This window comes from Erpetoichthys calabaricus, chromosome 2 (assembly GCF_900747795.2).
Source record: "Erpetoichthys calabaricus chromosome 2, fErpCal1.3, whole genome shotgun sequence".
Lineage (NCBI taxonomy): Eukaryota > Metazoa > Chordata > Cladistia > Polypteriformes > Polypteridae > Erpetoichthys > Erpetoichthys calabaricus.
The window spans coordinates 250,651,332-250,664,535 of NC_041395.2; the positions used below are offsets into that span (position 1 = coordinate 250,651,332).

A 13,204-nucleotide genomic window follows, 5' to 3' on the forward strand; every position below is an offset into this window, starting at 1 on the left:
CTTGACCCAGAAGTGCTCTTGAACCCCTGTCCATGTGACTTTGAACACTTCTGGGTCAGATAAAAACTCTTCTTCTTCATCCCGGAAGTACGTTATTCCTCCTGTCGATGTGACTAAGACGTACTTCCAGGTTATAAGGCACGTAAGAGTCTCTGGGCCTCCCTGCAGTGTCCTCTAGCGGCCCCCATGGTATCCAGCAGGGCTGTGGATAAAAACTCCATTGTCCAGGATTCCCTGCTGGTCTTCGGGGCAACTCCATGCTGCAGGGAGGGCTCCATCTGGTGGCCTGGGGGTATTGGCCGGGATGAAAGGTCGGCCATATCCCACTATATATATAATATATACCTAATAACTGAATATGTAAAAATATGGTATCTTACATTAGATAGATACTTTGTTAATTAATCCCAATGGGAAATTCACAATAAATATATTAAGTACATTACAGAGAATACACAACAAAACAATCGGTACTACTTCCCATACATCTATGTTTTATATTGGTCCCATACCCATTCCCAACCCAGACTGGAAATCAAAAAGGACACCTGAGGTCCTGCTTGTTTATTTCAGAAGTGTATTAATATATTCTAGCCAATGTAAGTAAACTACAATACTCCTTTCCCTTGGAGTTATGGATTCTTCCAGTTGAGTAAGATAAGAGAGGTCTACTCTTAAGATCTATACTAATAAAAGGCAAAGCCCTCACTGACTGACTGACTCACTGACTGACTCACTCACTCATCACTAATTCTCCAAATTCCCGTGTAGGTGGAAGGCTGAAATTTGGCAGGCTCATTCCTTACAGCTTACTTACAAAAGTTAGGCAGGTTTCATTTCGAAATTCTACGCGTAACGGTCATAACTGGAACCTCTTTTTTTGTCCATCTACTGAAATGGAGAGCGGCTCCATGGACGTGGGAGGTGGATTTGCGTAACGCGTCATCACACCTCCCACGTAATCACGTGAACTGACTGTGAACGCAGTTAAGTGCAGCTACTGCGGAAACCAAGCACAGTGAAAACCGTAAGTTTAAATTAAGTTTATAGAAACACTCCCGCCGTTTGCAATACCATATTCGCGAGATACAAGTTTAATGAGAGCAGGCAGTCAGCTAAAGAAGGGAATGAATAAATAACTATAATCGTAATAAACGAACAAAAAAATATAAAAGCAGTACTTCGCCGCTGCGATGCGCAGGGATATAAATTAAGTTTATAGAAACGCTCCCTTAGATAACCACCCATACAATCAGATTGGGATTCATACTACGAATGCCTGCAATGTAATTACCCCGATCTACATGCTGTCAAATGAATGAACCACACGCCGTAGCACAACGTTAGGGGCTTTGCCTCTAGCGCTGACGTCCGAGGTTCCATTCCCGTAAGGGAGTGCTGTGAGTGTGTACGCCAGATGAGCCCACAATTACGACGAAACACGTGTCACGTACTAGATGACTTTGTAACAGAGTTAAAATTGCTGGAGCGAGAAACTTTTAACTGCCGGGTCATGTCGCGTATTCTCTGGTAGGTACACCAAAAAATGTATACATTTATGCATGTAATGGGCAAACAAAAAATGTACTATACCCGAAAGCACTGCAGTAGTACTCAATGTATCTTTACTTCTTAAATGTTAATATTTTACTGTTTAATAATTTATACGCTTCTTATATGTTGTTCAAATTCTTTTATCAAAATACCAGTAACAGCGCACTGCACGATAACGTGGAGTGAATACACTTGACATGAGCATTCATGTTATTTATCCTCTTTCTCTGTACATTTACCGTTCGTTTGCTCAGAGGTTAATGCGCTTGATGCTTACTGAGCAGCTCTTCACCCTAGCGTCCCGCTGCTTCTCATCTTTCGTCGGCATCTTCTCACGTTAAAACTGATTAAGTTACTTTTTGTATTGCGATAAATTAGTATGTTTTCTTTAATTTTTCAGTTAAGCTGGCACTTAAGTCTTCACTCTGCCTCAACAATGATTAGCGCAGGTGGTAGGGAATGAAAACTGCACCCGTACGCATCCGCCCACGGCCGCCCTGGTGCACGCAGCTGTGAGTTCATTCTACAATAAAATAAAATAAAGATAAAAAGACTAATAAAATCATCACCCCAGAAGCGGATAGTAGACGTGACGTAGTATATGTGTACCAAATTTCAAGTCAATAGGTGAAACGGTTTGCGAGCTACAGGTGATTTAAAATCCTAGACAGACAAACGAATAGCCACGGTAGCGTATTATACAAGAAGATTTTACTGTTTAATAATTTATATACAATGTGCTTCTTATATATTCATATTCTCATATGATAATGATGTTAATGTTGTTTATATTGATTTCTATGTTATTGTAAGTGCTCTTTATTTGTGGAAAAATAAATTTAGCAATTAACGAACTTATTTTATAAATACTACATTTTATTTTTTTCTCTTGCACTCAGTGAGCGAAGCCACTGGGTAATCAGCTGTATGTATGTATATGTGTGTGTGTGTGTGTGTGTGTATATATATATATATATATATATATATATATATATATATATATATATATATATATATATATATATATATATATATATATATATATATATATATATATGTATATATATGTATGTGTATGTAGATATGTACTGTATATATGTATGTGTATATGTGTAGATATGTGTGTTTATGTATGTGTAGATATATGTTGATATGTGTATGTATATATATATATATATATATATATATATATATATATATATATATATATATATACATATACATACATACAGTGGAACCTCGAGATACGATCACCTCTGTATACGAGAAATTCAAAATACGAGGAAAGTATGAGCGAAAAATTCAGATCTAAATACGAGCATTGGCTCGCGTAACGAGCCACGAGCCAGGCTGTGGGTATAGCTCGCGGCTTAGCAAGGGGGCGTGGTAGCAGTTGCGAGCCGCGATCTGCGGTGTCTGCGTTTCTCACTTAAGTGCACAGGTGGGAAACTGCCCACATCCATGATTGTTCCTGTGGCTGATGGGCTGCAGCTGCCATGTCCTCCCCGCATATATAGAGAAGCGCGAGCCGGTTAAGGGGGAGAAAAAGTAAAAGAAAAGAGAGAGAGAGAGCGCGCGCGCGCGCGCGCGCGCAAGCACAAGCAAGCAGGCAGGCGGGCGGGCGAGTGAGTGCAGGCTCGCGTGTAGCTGAACAGTGAGCTGAACAGGCGAGCCAAACAGCTGAAGCAGGACAGTGTAGAGAAGGTCAGCTGCATTAAGAGTGTCTCGCCTGTTGCAGAGCCCGCAGGTGAGACGCTAACAGAGAAGAAGCACCGGGGATTGTCATCTGTTTTTTAAAGACGGCATCCTTTTGACGTTTTAAATTCGTGTTAAAGGATTGTTATTCTTGTGTATTTTAAACCTCCACTTCACAACTGTTTTAAGGATTATTTATTTAAAGATTTATTGAATGCTCTACTGCACTTTGGACACCTGTTTTGATTCTTTTAATAATCAGTTATATTATTTACCAGTGTTATTTATTAAAGGTAGACTACAGTATATATAATTTATCAGTGTTATTTGTTAGGAAAATTGATTTTTATGTTAATATATTTGGGGTGCAGAACGGATTAACTGGATTTTCATTATTTTCAATGGGGAAGTTTGTTCTAGATACGAGAAATTCGCTATACAAGCTCAGTGCTGGAACGAATTAAACTCGTATCTAGAGGTTCCACTGTGTGTATATATATATATATATATATATATATATATATATATATATATATATATATATATGGTTGCAATAGTTTACTGTCAAATAAATGCAAAGAGTACGCGACACGTGTTTCGCCCTCATTCTATATATAATATATATATATATATAATATATTTATATTTTTTTATAATATATATATATATATATATATAATGACAGCAACACTCATAACAATGACAACACAATTACATTGACAATCATGTTACGTTATTTTTAAAATGTTTCCTTTTCTTTTTCATAACCTCTTTAACACACTACTTCTCCGCTGCGAAGTGCAGGTATTTTGCTATATATGTATATATGAAGAGAATGGATGGATGTATATGTATGTGTATATATGTGCTGATGTGTGTGTGTGTGTGTGTGTGTGTGTATATATATGTATGTATGTATGTATATATGTTTACATAACCTCTTTAACACACTACTTCTCCGCTGCAAAGCGCGGGTATTTTGCTATAATATATATATTTATATATGTGAATGTATGTATGTATGTGTGTGTGTATATATATATGTGTATATGTGTGTATATATATGTGTGTATATATATATATATATATATATATATCTGTCTGGATCGGTTCGCGGCTGGGATGAGAATCAGCACCTCCAAATCCGAGACCATGGTCCTCAGCCGGAAAAGGGTGGAGTGCCCTCTCAAGGTTGGTAGCGAGATCCTGCCCCAAGTGGAGGAGTTAAAGTATCTCGGGTCTTGTTCACGAGTGAGGGAAGAATGGAGCGTGAGATCGACAGGCGGATCGGTGCGGCATCCGCAATAATGCGGGCGCTGCATCGGTCTGTCGTGGTGAAAAGGAGCTGAGCCACAAGGCGAAGCTCTCAATTTACCAGTCGATCTATGTCCCTACCCTCACCTATGGTCATGAGCTATGGATGGTGACCGAAAGAACGAGATCGCAAATACAAGCGGCTGAAATGAGTTTCCTCCGCAGGGTGTCTGGGCTTTCCCTTAAAGATAGGGTGAGAAGCTCAGTCATCCGGGAGGGGCTCAGAGTAGAGCCGCTGCTCCTCCGCATCGAGAGGAGTCAGATGAGGTGGCTCAGGCATCTGATCAGGATGCCTCCTGGATGCCTCTCTGGTGAGGTGTTCCGGGCACGTCTAACCGGGAGGAGGCCCCGGGGAAGACCCAGGACACGTTGGAGGGACTATGTCTCTCGACTGGCCTGGGAACGCCTTGGGATTCTCCTGGAAGAGCTAGAAGAAGTGGCCAGGGAGAGGGAAGTCTGGGCATCTCTGCTCAAGCTGCTGCCCCCGCGACCCGACCTCGGATAAGCGGGAGACAATGGATGGATGGATGGATGGATATATATATATGTATATATATGTATATTTATATGTGTATATATATGTGTATATAATATATATATATATATATGTGTGTATATATGTATATATATGTGTATATATATATATATATATGTGTGTGTGTGTGTATATATATACAGTGATCCCTCGCTATATCGCGCTTCGCCTTTCGCGGCTTCACTCTATCGCGGATTTTATATGTAAGCATATTTAAATATATATCGCGGATTTTTTGCTGGTTCGCGGATTTCTGAGGACAATGGGTCTTTTAATTTCTGGTACATGCTTCCTCAGTTGGTTTGCCCAGTTGATTTCATACAAGGGACGCAGATGGCTGAGAAGCTACCCAACTTTTCTCTGTGTCTCTTGCACTGACTTTCTCTGATCCTGACGTAGGGGGTGTGAGCAGGGGGGGGGGCTGTTCGCACACCTAGACGATACGACGCTCGTCTAAAAATGCTGAAAGATTATCTTCACGTTGCTACCTTCTGTGTGCAGCTGCTTAGTGAAGCGACATGCTGCACGGTGCTTCACATACTTAAAAGCTCAAAGGGCACGTATTGATTTTTCACTCTCTCTCTCTCTCTCTCTCTCTCTCTCTCTCTCTCTCTCTCTCTCTCTCTCTCTCTCTCTCTCTCTCTCTCCCTGCTCCTGACGGAGGGGGTGTGAGCTGCCGCCTTCAACAGCTTTGTGCCGCGGTGCTTCGCATACTTAAGCCAAACAGCCCTATTGATTTGTTTGCTTTGCTCTCTGTTTCTGACAGCCTGTGCTCCTGACACGCACTCCTTTGAAGAGGAAGATATGTTTGCATTCTTTTAATTGTGAGACAGAACTGTCATCTCTGTCTTGTCATGGAGCACAGTTTAAACTTTTGAAAAAGAGACAAATGTTTGTTTGCAGTGTTTGAATAACGTTCCTGTCTCTCTACAACCTCCTGTGTTTCTGCGCAAATCTGTGACCCAAGCATGACAATATAAAAATAACCATATAAACATATGGTTTCTACTTCACCGATTTTCTTATTTCGCGGGTGGCTCTGGAACGCAACCCCCGCGATGGAGGAGGGATTACTGTATATGTATGTATATATATATATATATATATATATAATATATATATGTGTGTGTGTGTATATATCCGTGTACAGTAATCCCTCCTCCATCGTGGGGGTTGCGTTCCAGAGCCACCCGCGAAATAAGTTAACTGCAAAATTTACTTTATTACAAACACACAGGCAAACAAATATTTGCAGACCATGTCAAGCTTATTGCCAGTCTAACTATGATTTATGACATGCAGTCAACTGTCAAATCAACAGCGTATTCCTAATGCTGCAGCGAGTATTATAAAATTAATTTGAAACCAGTTAATATGTGATATCTTGCCTTGGATTTATACATTTTAAATCAATAAGTAATTTGCATTCATCTGGGACATACAGTATATTGATTTTTCAAGTAAAGCGTATTATAATACTGGTCAATCCCCTACCATGCATAAAGCATGCTGATTCTAGAGCTGTATATTGCAGAGGCATCAGCTAATTCCAAGGAATTGCCCAGGGCAGGGAATGTGGACCCAAAGTAGTGAAAGTGTTATTTTAGAAAAACTATAGCCTCTTCTAGAATTTATTGTTGAATTTGATTATTGCTAACTGACTGTTGTGAGTTGTGCTTCCCAGCAGCAGCTAAGTTGACTTAATACAAATACACTACAAATACACTACAATGAACATCAGCATAGAAAAAAATGTATGCACATGTCTAATACATTCGCTTGTACAACAATTGCTGTCTACCTGAATACATTATTGAGGAATGATGGAAAATGCAATGTGTATAGTCCACATCAAACAGTAGTAAGCTAGCACATGGAATACATGTAGTATTCAATTGATACGAAGATACCAGTGGAAGTCTCACAGAAAGGAAAGGGTTTCTTTTTACTTATTTTTGCCTCATAAGCAACATTTCAGTTTAGCTCAATAACATCCCCTAGAGACCACAACTGGTGTATGGGGTATCTGATATGAAAGTGCCAGACACACATGTTTAGCTCATGTAAAGGAATAGATGCAAAACTGATAAATGGCTTTATTTTTTGTTTACTTACTGCATTATCTGAAAATGTTATGAAGTTACTTTCTCACAAGATGGATTTTATGAAATTTATTTTATGAAAGTTCTTGAAATTGGTCGTAGATGTATTAGGTTCAATAGCGTTGCTTGTTACAGTGTTGTCTAGTGCTGGACTGTTTTGTCTTAAGACTTGTATCATCCTTATTTGGTGTTAAAAGTATTTAGCTTAAATATAATTATAACAGTTAAAAATCACGTATACTCTATCATAGAAAGAAATAACAACTTCATTGTTAACACCAGTGTATTTGCTGTGTTTACACATTCAATAAAGCTTGGTTGTAGAACACTGGTTCCCAGCTACTGCTGACTACTTGCTGGAATGTTGTGCCCATTGCTGTTGGCTTTGGGTTTGAATATTTGTTAAAATCCAAAGCGGAGACATTTAGAACAAAATTAATTAATACATTGTATATGTTACCAATATTGATCTGACAATTATCAAAAAGATATTTTTGCCATTATATTTATGCTAAATATTAAATTCAATAATGCATCATTCTGAATATAGGTACATTTTTGTTTTCAGATTAATTATTATTGATGTTTTATATTATTAACTTACTCCCCCACCCCCCATCAAAAAAATAGATTATAATCAAAATTATGTCTACAGTGACATCAGTATTTCATGTAGAAATACAGTACAAGTAAGCCAAAGTTTTGTTTTACAAGTACAGTAATCCCTCCTCCATCGCAGGGGTTGCGTTCCAGAGCCACCCACGAAATAAGAAAATCCGCGAAGTAGAAACCATATGTTTATATGTACAGTAAGTTAAAATTAGTAGTGGAGTTTTTATTGCACAGAAAAATGACAGCAACCAAATAAAATTATGCTTAACATACAGCATGTGGTTACACTTTATGTTCCATATGCACACAATAATGTAAGTCATTTAGCACTGGAAAAGAAATTGACTTGTAAGGCATTACAGTTGCACTTTGTGTTGGAAACTACTGCTTAACAGAATGAGCCATAAATTTATGCTTTCTAATAAGCAATGCCTTGTATCATTAATGAAAGTAACATGGTTAATATTTCAAACAAAAAAGTCACACAAAAAACAATCTGTACATCTCTAATATATATTCTTGTAGTGGATGATGGTGTGTTTCAGAGAGCAAAAGGCTGAGGGTTCAAAAAAAAAAAAACTGCTGGCCTTCTATATAGTGTTAATATTTTAATATGAATTTGAACAGAGAGTTTTGCTTCAGCTTGCAGTTAGCTCTATATATATATAAATAAAATCCCTATGTGCGTCCAGGTGTCCGTGTGTAGGTGTCTTCTGGTGAAGTGTGCATGCGCGGGGCACGGTGCTATGCGCGATATTACTGTCAGAGAAAGTTAGAGGCGTTTTACGGAAATATAAACCAGTATTACTGCGAGAGGAAATTAAAGGTACACAGTACAGTGACTCATATTACAGCCACATACAAGCCAGTATTACTGTCAGAGGAGATTAAAGGCATATTACCGACGCGCACGCCTGTATTACCGCCAGAGAAAATTAAAGGTACATTACGGACGTACAAGCCAGCGGACGTACAAGACGGTATCCTTCAATAAGGGCGCGCACAAAAAGCCGAGCCTCAAAAGGACGACCTCAATTGGGCGCAGCGAATAAAGGCGCGCATAAATAAAGATCTGCACCTGTTGCTCTTCACATATGCCAAAGCCATTTGAACTAAATTATCTACGCGCCCTTATTGAATAGAGCCGTACAAGACAGTATTACTGTCACAGAAAATTAAAGACACACAATACATGGCGGCAGCCCACTAAGAACGGTCAGCTCAGCAAGTAAACATCAACAAAAGAAAGGCTGAAAGAAGAAAAATACGACCAACAAAAAGAATGAGATCAAAGTCCCTTGCCATTTAATATAGACTGTTCCTACTAATGTTTATGCACTACTGTTCTAGCGCCCGTTATTGTAACGGGCTAAATGACTAGTTGTTAAATAATGTGCATTATTACTAACAAGGCTAACAGAATTTGAACTAATTTAGTTTTTTTCCTAAACATAGAAATCTTACATTAATCAGTTTTTCTGTCTACTATTTTCACAAGCAAGTGTTAATTTAATAATTTATTAAATGTGTTTAATTTAGTACAGTTTTTTATTGCTATTTCTACAATATTTCATAAAACACAAAATAACAAAGTACATTTTCCCCTCATTTAATCACGCAGGTTTCAAAATGAACAAGTGGCTTTAATACGCAAAACTGGAAAAAACACGTGGGACCGGTATGAATTTTTGAAGCATAGATATCGTTTTACGTAACAAAGCAACAATGCTATTGTAAAAGCATTGTTGTGCTGAATTTGCCCAATTTTCCCCCAGCCTGTAGACTTCCTTCTGTCTTAATACTGCATGTATTGTATACTGCAGTACATAATGCTTCCTAACAAACTGGCTAATTAACTGTTTAGCATATGGAATGATTAAGAGAGTTCAATTTATGGCCACCTAAATTTTTAAAAGGACTTGAAACATAAGCATCAATAAATACAAGTTTGTGTGCCTATTTTATTCAAAGTTTATTATTCCGGAGAGAAACATTGCACTGAACAGCAATGTGCAGTTAGTGAAGAAGCTCAAAAAAGCTGCCTAGCGTTATAAGGTTTCTATATTATAATTGATTTATAAAGTGTGGTTCAGCTATCATTGAAGCTGTGATCCTGCAAAACACATAGTTTACTCAATAATAATACAAACTGGTTTTCTAAATCCACATTTTGATGGTCATATAACTCTCCAAGATTTCCATGAATCTGTGATGCAGATTTTATCATCTCTTTTTTCAGCTATTAAAATTAATATAGTAATGCTGAGTATACTAGTCCATGTTTGTTTGTCTTTGTTGTGCTTTTGTCTGTTAATTAACCCATTTTTTTTCATGTGTCATCTACTTTGTTTACAAGGCATTCTAGAAGCATTAAGGCACTTACAAGAAAAGCTTTTTCTACAGCTAAATCAAGATGGGTTTTGAAGATTTCTAACTTTTTGTGAATGTAACACTACAGTACATTATAATAAAGAATAGCAACTATAATTCTTGCTTGCAACTTTTATATTGTATTTTATGTATTCTGAATCATCAAGTCATCTGTTTTATAAATGCTTTATCACTGACTTCTGTACAATGCTAGAAAATGTGGCTAAAGAAGCAGTACAATGGCACAGTTGTAAATCATTGCTACCTTACTATGCCTGTGCCCCAGGACTGATAGCTTATGTGAGGTTGGGTTTGCCTGTTCAGCTGTTGTATGTGTAGGTTTACTGCTTGAATGTCAGTTTCCTCCAAAAGCTGAAAGAATTGCCTGGGTTGGCTGGCTGCCCCAACCAGGGTACACCAGTTCTGGAAATAAGTGGATTTAATAGCTGCTAAAACTGCTGCTACTGTCTTTTTAAGTCTCTGTATTGACATTGATCTTTAGACAGCTGTTCATTTTTAAGTCACACATATTAATATTTTTATAAAATGTTTACTTTCAAGAGTCTGTAGTTTAACAAAAATTGTATGCTTTCTTTTAGGTCCTAATTCATATCTTTTTTTATTAATTCTGTTTGTTATTTCGTTTGAAATATTTTTTGTGCAGTTTTCATTTCTAGGGTCTCCAAGTTTTATATATTGCTAACTAAAGAAGCAATTACATTTTATAGTTGTGGTAATAAACAATGCATCCATTGTTTTTCTAATTAGTGAAACATTTTATTTATTAAAAATTATAGGCTAAGAATAAAAAATCTACCCACAGTACCACCAAGGGACTATAACCCAGGTAAGAAGTATTTAAAAATGTGATTATTAGGTAATTAAACCTGTTTCTTGTAACTGGTATCAAGCTGAATTTTAAAATGGTAACTACTGTCTACAGCAAAACATTGTTCAACTTATGTGTTTGTGTATGGATTTTTATAAGAGGTTAATTATATATGAATGTATTCTCTTATTTTCTATTTCTTTTTTGCAGTTTCATGCCATAGTAACAGTTCATTTTACTCTACACGTGTATTTTAAATATAATAGACATGCTAACAAAATTTTAATCCTCTGTAGCTTTCTTTTCATTTAAATTCAATTTATAACAATTGCCATTAAATACTGTAATATAAAAGGATCGCTTCCCGGGTCCTCCCTGCGTGGAGTTTGCATGTTCTCCCAGTGTCTGCGTGGTTTTCCTCCGGTTTCCTCCCACAGTCCAAAGACATGCAGGTTAGGTGCATTGGTGATCCTAAATTGTCCCTGGTGTGTGGGTGTGTGTGTGTCCTGTGGTGGGCTGGCACCCTGCCCGGGGTTTGTTCCTGCCTTGCGCCCTGTGTTGGCTGGGATTGGCTCCAGCAGACCTCCGTGACCCTGTGTTAGGATATATATAGGTTGGATAATGACTGACTGATTAATATAAATTGACTATGATAACTAAAGTATAAAGTAAATTTGTTTGCCTCTGGTTTAGACGATGATGAACAAGATGAGGAACAGTGGTCAGAAAATGAGTTTGTAAGTAAATATAATCAGAAATACCTTACACTTATATACTATTTTAGAAATATTGCAATGTGTGATAAACCATTCTTAAAATTTAATTACAAGTTCACTCTGTTTAAAAAATATACTAAGTGCCAGTTGAGCATTTTGAAACTAATGAAACATTAATGAATCAACTGAGTTGATTAATTCCACTGTTTAAAGCAGCATATTCATACAGTGTGTAGAACTGCTGTCCAGTGTTCCAGTCCCCCATCCAGGCATGTTCTGTGTAGGAGTTTGCATATTCTGTCAGTGTTGGTGTTTTTCTCCAGGTTCAGGCATATATTTATTTATCTTGTTAGATTTTATTAAATGCAATGACTTTAACCATCATGTAGCATCTTTCTACTCTATCAGAATGAGTATCAGAATAAGTGTAGCTTGTCAGGAGCATGCAGTATATTTTTCCTATTTTAATATTACTATTGTGATGTATTTCAGTAATCAATGTTGTCAGTTTTTATACAATTAATACCAATTCTGGTTGCCTTGTTTAAAAACTTAATACATAGCTTAATACATACTCCAAATTTTTTCTCCATTACAACAGCCCAATGCGCTACAACTCTTATTCTGATAACTCCTTAAAATGTAAATAAAACCTTTATTATTGTTTATTGGTATATAGTTCTTTCATGTAATTGTAAGACAGTACAGAGTTTTTGTTTCCTGAAGCTTGCAAAGTCAAAATGGCAGCACCCATAAAAATTTAAGAGGGCACTGTTCTAAAATCGAAGCAATAAAATTAACAAATTACAGCTAACCACCGATAAAAATAACTTGCAATGACCAGAGGATCATGACATTATGCTTCTTAGTCTATGGCTACAGCATTTAGGTCTCCATGATCATCTATAGGTTGTGTACATGATAGTCCACTAAGGGGTTACTGACCAGGTGTCACTTTCTTTTAAACAAACAAGCCATTTGTTTTACATACTGTGCTTCTCTGTTGTATGCACCTCATTTTTCTTCAATGATGTTAGTCTTTGGTACTTGGATTCAAGAAATAAACATTGCCATATTTTGGCTTGAGTGCTATAAACCCGTTATTCACATTAAGAATCACCACATTTGGCATAAGCAAAACAACAGGGTTGCTTCTGTAATGAGAAAAGTGTAATCTGTTATTGCTATTGATTTTTTCAAGGAAGGTGTGAACCATTCCCATTAGTTTATAGTCTCCTTTTCTGGATCAGTGATAGTGCAATCAGCAGAAGTTTATTTTTAAACATTGGTCAATATTGTGGAGACAGCACCGTTGTGCTGTATGATATATACCTACTGAAGGCCAATTGATCATGCCAAACACTGTTTCCTGACATAACTGAAACACTGAATTTGATCTATCCCTAGTATTGTATCAGCCTATGCAGGGCTCAAATTTATATAATTATTGTAGTGAAGCATTTTATCTTGGGTGTTT

At 37.2% G+C, this 13,204-nt stretch overlaps 1 protein-coding gene across 50 annotated transcripts in view; it reads left to right on the top strand.

Moving 5' to 3' along the window:
• The window catches only part of blnk (B cell linker), a 374,165-nt gene that overhangs the window by 187,248 nt on the left and 173,713 nt on the right, over positions 1-13,204 (top strand). For 34 of the 50 annotated variants that reach the window (XM_051923822.1, XM_051923832.1, XM_051923826.1 and 31 more), the window contains 3 exons: positions 9,434-9,490; positions 10,980-11,029; positions 11,705-11,748. The exons of 6 other annotated variants lie outside the window; for them this stretch is intronic. In XM_051923822.1, the coding sequence (XP_051779782.1) occupies positions 9,434-9,490; positions 10,980-11,029; positions 11,705-11,748 (151 nt within the window). The remainder of the gene's footprint in view (positions 1-9,433; positions 9,491-10,979; positions 11,030-11,704; positions 11,749-13,204) is intronic. 10 more of the 50 variants (XM_051923845.1, XM_051923846.1, XM_028795339.2 and 7 more) reach the window with 4 other exon arrangements.